Raw genomic sequence first — 6,673 nt, 5'->3', positions numbered from 1 at the left:
TAAGTAATGTTCACTCTTTAAATAAGAATGCTTTTTTTTCTAAATTTAGCTTGCATACTCACTTAGTTTCAGTTCCAGAAGCCTTTATATAGCTATTTTGTGGTTTTTAATTACTTCCAGATTTTTGCACGCAAATTATTAGGAATTTGCTAACCTTCTATGGAAACCATGGTCTTACTAATTAAAATCCAGAAAAAAATTATGTAGTGTTATACAGTGCAGATCATGCTGATGTCTAAGTGCATTTCTTTCATCAATTTCAGTTCAACAGAACACTTCTGATATCTTGGTATATATATGAAGCCAGTGCTGATCTGTAATCAGCATCTAGAGGTAGTAAAATCCCTGGACAAAGCTGCTCTTGCTCTGCCAAAGACAGCAAAACTATGGTAGGAATTGCTCCTGGCACTATGACCTATGCAGGCATTACTGCAACAGTGAGAGTATAAAAAGCAAAGGTATTTTTACAGTGATTTACTCACTCTCAGAGTTGGCATATCTGGAAGATGCTGCAGTACAGATCTGAGCACAGTAAAAGTGTGTACAGTCAGTAAATGCACTGAAACCCAATCTGGAATTTAAATTGGGAGTTTTCGGTATATTTAAACTTCCTGTGTTTCTTCTGCCCTAATAAACTGTAAAAAATACTCAAAACAACACACACACAAAATTTTTCCCCCCTAATTCATTATTACTGAGTTACTTATCATCTTAGTTAAAATTAACTCAAACTGATGGATTGCACTAAGCTGTATGGACTATTAAAGCTCTACCTAAACCTTTAAGTGGTGCATTCCTTTACACAAGAATGATTTTCTTCCTTCAGAAACCATTAAAACCTAGGAAAACTGGTAGTCTGACAAGGAACTTCAACACCAAATACCTATCACCCTTCTTTCATAGGGAAATATATGCTTTTATTTCAAATTCACACAAAATTTAAATATAAAATAAAACCCATTAAACTTATTGATTGTATTAAAACCTTAAAAAACCTTTACCAGGTGTGCTACAGGAGTAAATGGGTCTTGCTTGTTCTAGAAATCAGCTGTTCTTTTGCTAACACTGCTGCTCAAAAACTGACAAGGCAAAGTGCAGTTCAAGTAATATAGTAATTCACATTGCATTCCACATAGTCTTCTCTAAGCAATGTGATTGTTCATACAGAGATTTGCCAGTGATTTTTCAGTCACTGTCAAGCTCAGATTCATTGGTCATTTACAGATTGTTGATTCTGAGCACTAACTCAAAGCAATCACGAAAGATATTCTAAAGTTCATGGTAGAAGATGAAATCTCCTTGCATGTGCTAAGATATTAATCCCATCCTGCCAATATTTTTACAACCTAGGTTCTGCAAGCTTTGAGCATAGGAAGTTTTCCAGCAACAGTCCCAGAAGCTGCTGCTCACTGACAGCTCCCACAGTATCATCACTGCTGAGGTGAGAAAGGTCAGGTTCCTACCTGGGCTTTAGTCATGGATTAGGTAGCACAGTATGATTTTCTTTGGTGGGGACTTAAGGTTAAGACAGAGCTGTGGATCACTCATGGGACTTGGGCTGGTGGGGAAGGCAGAACAGATTATCTGCTTGGACTGTGAAATTTTCAGCCTTGCTGTCTTGCATTGTGTGATATTCTTTAAGTAGCTGTGGAGCAAGGCCCTGAGATATAGAGAGCTGTGTTTGGGAGTGTGCTTGCATGTGAAAAGGACTCCACTTGCTGATGCTCTTACCTTGAAGGGAAGTGTCTGCTACAGAAACCTCACTCTTGCTAGTCAAACTGGAAGCAGCTCCATTGTTAAACACAGGCTTGTCACTGTAACTGTGAGTGCATTTATTTCATAAAATAACACAGCATTTCTGGTCATGTGACTGTGTGGGATTAATGGTGACCTATAACAAGCAGTTAGTAAGTCTGGAAAGTCATGCCAAAAAGAGGGAACTAAGGCATGAATTGCTTCTGATTACGATGATGTAGGGACATACTGCAGCAGCAAGAGCCCAACAAAAAAAGCAAAGCAGTGTCTATAGAGTTTTCTACCCAGAGGCAGGCAGGAAGGTCATACTCTGCTCATAGTCTGTACAGGGCTTTATAAAACAACTGTTTGTGATGTTAATGAAATCTCTAAATGTACACATCAGCTGTTTGTATTGTTTTTCATGTTGTCTCAAAATTCAACAAAGATTTTAAAAACTACATTATCAAGCTCACTAGCAAAATGCTCCACTTTTTTTACATTCTAATAACAGGTGATCTGCCACATTCATTTGAAATTGGTCAACTAGGAAAGACTACTAGTTGGAGTATTCCAGGTTATCATAATTTCATGATTACAAGAAGACTTTGGTGTTTGTAAATTGAAGTTTTTCATCATATTTGAGAAGCTTTACACTGTAACCTGATTCAGTAACGTTTGTATTTGTAAACACCCTTACCCCCTCAAATCTTAAAGTTAATTATTCTGCTGATTGCAAAGGGGTGTCAATTCCTAAATGAATTTCACCATGGGATCTGTATCACTTGCCATGGGGTGCAACACAAAAAGTTAATGCCATTGGTCTCCTGTAGCTCCCAAGACGCTTCCCTGGATGATGGCAGGGGAATGGCTGCCTAGGAGGAGGTAAAACCTCCAGCTGCTGGTCCTGCCTCATGGAAAGAGAAGGGTCTAGTCGCCCAACCACCACCAAAGGGTGGAAGTTACCAGGAAGTTAGCAGGAAGCCCTTTCCACCTTGCAAAATGAAAGCATCTGGATATAGTGAGTTGTTTGGTTGTAATTTTCAAGAGGAAGCACTGGCCCGTGGTGCTTGAGTCCTGTGGACCTCAGTAGTAGACTTTTTAAGACCATGTTCTCTTCATGGCCTGCATCTCCCTTCCAATCTGTTTTAATTCTTTGGGATAATACTGTATCCCTGGCTTTTAATAGAGGGCAAAAAGCTGAAAATACCTTTTCTCTCAGTATGAGCATTTGAAATGTTTAAAGAACATAAACCAGAGATTTTTCATTGTGAAATTACTTCTATTTAAGTAATAATAAAACAAAAACCAATGAGGACTGGCTGTAAGGGATTAATGATCTGTGATCATTAACATAAGCCAAAGTGGAAACTGTAAAATGCCCATGAATCCATGATTTATGTTTGAGTACCTTCTTCATGGTTGTACCTAAATTATCTGTGAGAGTATGGTGCTGATCCATTTTGGAGCCTGCAGAAGTGGTTTATTTGCATTGGAACAAAAAAGAGAGGGCTGGAAGAAAAACAATGGATGTAATTTCTATATATTTGACCTATGTAGCACCTGAAAAAGGCAACTGGAAAGTGCTCCTAGATCCAGTAGTGCAGATGCAGCATCATGTCTTCAGTGTGCAAGAACATTACATTAGTATTATAATAGGAAATATATAGATACAAATGAAAAACAAGAAGTAAATATTATTTGGACTCAAGGTATACATTATACATATTGTACACAGATTTTAGATCTCCAAGTTTACTCACAACATTTCAGTCAATGGTTTTCTATGTTGTTCTTGTTTTGAATTGTGAGTCATTCTTGCCATCTGTATTATATTATTATTCTGGATTAAAGGAGAAATTAGGTACAGGGTGTTGTTTAACAGATCTGTACTCAATACAGTGTCTACCCAATTTAGATTTTTTTCAAAAGGCTGGAGCAGAAAAGGTTTATTTAGAAATTTACCAGACCAAGGCTGAAGATTTGCCAAGTAAAACAGCTGTATAACAAAGGCTAGAGTGTATCATGAGAATACTCTTTAAATTTGTAATAGTTACATGATGTGCTTATGTGTTTGTTGTTTTTTTTTTTCAAAGGAGAAACAATTATACACAATTTGTTCCTTTTAGTCCATGATACTTGTATTGCAAATAAGGATGGTGCTGGAAGTGAAAATTACTTTGAATTTGACTGCTTTTCTAAACAAAAATTCCTTTTCAAAATGAAAATTATAAAACTGGTGTAATTTTGAAAAATAGAGATGAAGAGTTGAAGAGAGTTTGGTCCCTGAGAATATATCTGTAAAACTGCAAAATCTATACAGTTTTTTCCAATTACACCTTTCTCCATCATTATAAACAGATGTATTTTTTCTGAGCTGTAGGCACAAGCGACCCCCAGTCAGTCATAACCCTTAAACTGACTCATCATCTTTCCAGTTCAGGCCAGAGCTTAACTTTAAGGGCTACTCCTCTTATATGCAACTGAATGAATGTAAACCTGTCCACCTTCCTTTTGCTTATGGAGCTGCTAATGCTCTACATCTTGTACATCAGAAGGTTTTCATTCCATGTAGAAACCCTCTAACAAGGATGCATTATCATGATACACAATCCTTTCATAACAAAGTGGGACATTTAGTTGGTCTGTTGATTGCAAGAAGTGGCTGGCTCCCCATCTCCTTGAGTTTCTGTCCACTTTGAGGTGCCAGTAATGCTGGAGCAGAGAAGTGATGAGCAACTCCTTTCAGCTGATGAAAGTTGTTAATGTAGCTGGCAATCAGTAGAGTGATCTCAAGAATCTATAACAGGAACATACAAAACTCTTTGAAAAATACAGTGATGTGTTTTGACTGCTGAAAAAATAGCTGACTTTTTAGCAAGTGACAATCACCATCAACTGGATAAGTACTTGTACTTTAACAAATTAATGATGGGGAGAGGAGATAACTAATAAAGCTTTTTTTATTGCTCCTTTAAATAATGTAATGTTATTCCCATCAGGATGTACCAAAGATACTTTGTCTTCCACATCTTAAATGATTCAGAGATGACTTCTTTAATTTTGATAGAGATGTTGAAGTCCAAAAGATGTCACCCTGAGAAGTTTTGCCAGAGAGCTCAGAGAACTCAAGATGCAGGGTAGATGAAGGGAATAAAGACTTTGGGGAGGTTTTTATCATATTTTCTCTCTGTGACCCATATAAACCTTGCTGAGATACTGAACAGCTTGCCCAGAGAAGTTGTGGATGCCCCATCCAAGGAAGTGTTCAAGGCCAGCTTGGATGGGGCTCTGAGGAACCTGGTCTAGTGGAAGGTGTCCCTGCCCAGGGCAGGGGGGTCAGAGCTAGGTGATTTTAAGGTCCTATCCAACCCAAACTACTCTGTGATTCTATAAGGGCACAATCTGAGGTAAAATACAACATGTGTATTTTACTATGCTTATTTGTATGAAGAATCATGTTTTGAACCAAATTTATATGTGGAATTTTGCATTATTTCATAAATTTGTTCAAACTAACAGCAAAAACTTTGGGTTTTTTGTTTTTTGTTTTTTTTTTTTTTTTTTTTTTTTTTTTTTTTTTTTGTTGTTGTTGTTTTGTGGTTGTTTTTTTTTTTAATATAGTCAAGAGAATCTGGATTTAAAAAGCAGGACTTTTTATTTTTTAACCAAAACTAAAAATATCCTAGGATTTCTAAGAATTGACTAATCTTTCAGATATTGTGTTTTATAATTTCACTGTAGATCCCAAATGTAGTTTGTGAAAAATCATCTCTGGTGCTGATTAGGCAAACAGAGTAGGTTTTAGGTACTGCATGTATTTTCTGTCCTTATCAGCCTTCTTTGTCCTTCTATGAAAAATTTGGAATGTTATAGACAGGGACATGAACAGGAACACATCAGTACTGTCACAGTTAGCCCTGACATTACTAATTATTTGCTCTCTAAAATCATCTGGCAAAAGCCAGTAATCTGAGCAGTCTGGGATTTAAAAAAGGTGTTTCATCTTTCACATGTGTTAGGGATTAGAGAAAGAACAAAAGCAGATGGAAACTGTTTCAGGTAATAGACCAACCTTTGGCTTTGTCATGGCAAAAAGGTGTTTTTCAGTTGATTTGTCCTTTGTCTGAGCATTGTTAACAACCAGCATAAAATCATCTTGATAGCCTCCAAAAGTCATCAGGCTCTTATATGTGTATGTGACTGTCAGTCGCTGAAAAAAGGAAACCCCCAGAACAAAACACAAAGCTGTTAAGCAGGACAATGCAGGAAAACCAGATTATAACAAATAATTCTTTAAAAAAAAATATAATTACACCTCTATTTTTCAATGGAGGTAGCCTCTTATGAATCTTGAAATTAACTATGAAATTTGGGATAGCTTCATTTAGACCTTCATGATGAGGAATTTTCACTGTAGATGATAACTCTTTGAAGTTTGACCTCTCTATTCCAAATTAATTAGATAAAAGATGTAAGAACATTTCAACTCAAGTGTGTAATTCCATTTATCCAAATCTTGATTGACTTTGAGAGAAGTTAATCTTACAAATTCCACTTGAAATTGAAGCAGTATCTAAATAAATTAAATGGCAGACTAGGAGACATCTGAAGAAATTTAACTCCAGGTATTCTTTTTGTGCAGTGGTATGTTTTGCAAACATACAAATTAAATTCTGTTCTCTTTTTTTCACAGAAACATGTTGTTTATGTCATTTATGTTTTCTGATGAAACATAAATGCTCTTCAAGGCTTCTCAGCTTTTTATCCCTCGATTCTTACTGTTCTGGGTTAAACACCACAGTACTGGCCTTCAAGTTAAAATCAGCATTTAATTTATTGTTACACCTCACATTTATTTGCTGCAGATGTTTGAGTTTAAAAATCATTGTCAGACAACATTTGTACAATAACTGACTTAGTGTCCTTCCTTAATAAA

At 36.3% G+C, this 6,673-nt stretch overlaps 1 protein-coding gene across 2 annotated transcripts in view; it reads right to left on the bottom strand.

Annotated features, from left to right (window-relative positions):
- Positions 1 to 3,261: 3,261 nt before the first annotated feature.
- The window catches only part of PLEKHH2 (pleckstrin homology, MyTH4 and FERM domain containing H2), a 54,129-nt gene continuing 50,717 nt past the window's right edge, over positions 3,262 to 6,673 (bottom strand). For both annotated transcript variants that reach the window (XM_030236018.2, XM_030236019.2), the window contains 2 exons: positions 5,810 to 5,947; positions 3,262 to 4,534 (listed from right to left, as the gene is read on the bottom strand). In XM_030236018.2, the coding sequence (XP_030091878.2) occupies positions 4,352 to 4,534; positions 5,810 to 5,947 (321 nt within the window). In that variant the 3' untranslated portion in view covers positions 3,262 to 4,351. The remainder of the gene's footprint in view (positions 4,535 to 5,809; positions 5,948 to 6,673) is intronic.

Source organism: Serinus canaria, chromosome 3 (assembly GCF_022539315.1).
Source record: "Serinus canaria isolate serCan28SL12 chromosome 3, serCan2020, whole genome shotgun sequence".
In the NCBI taxonomy this organism is placed as follows: Eukaryota; Metazoa; Chordata; class Aves; order Passeriformes; family Fringillidae; genus Serinus; species Serinus canaria.
Note: the sequence above shows the minus strand (reverse complement) of the source record. Positions and strands in the feature narration are given on the sequence as shown.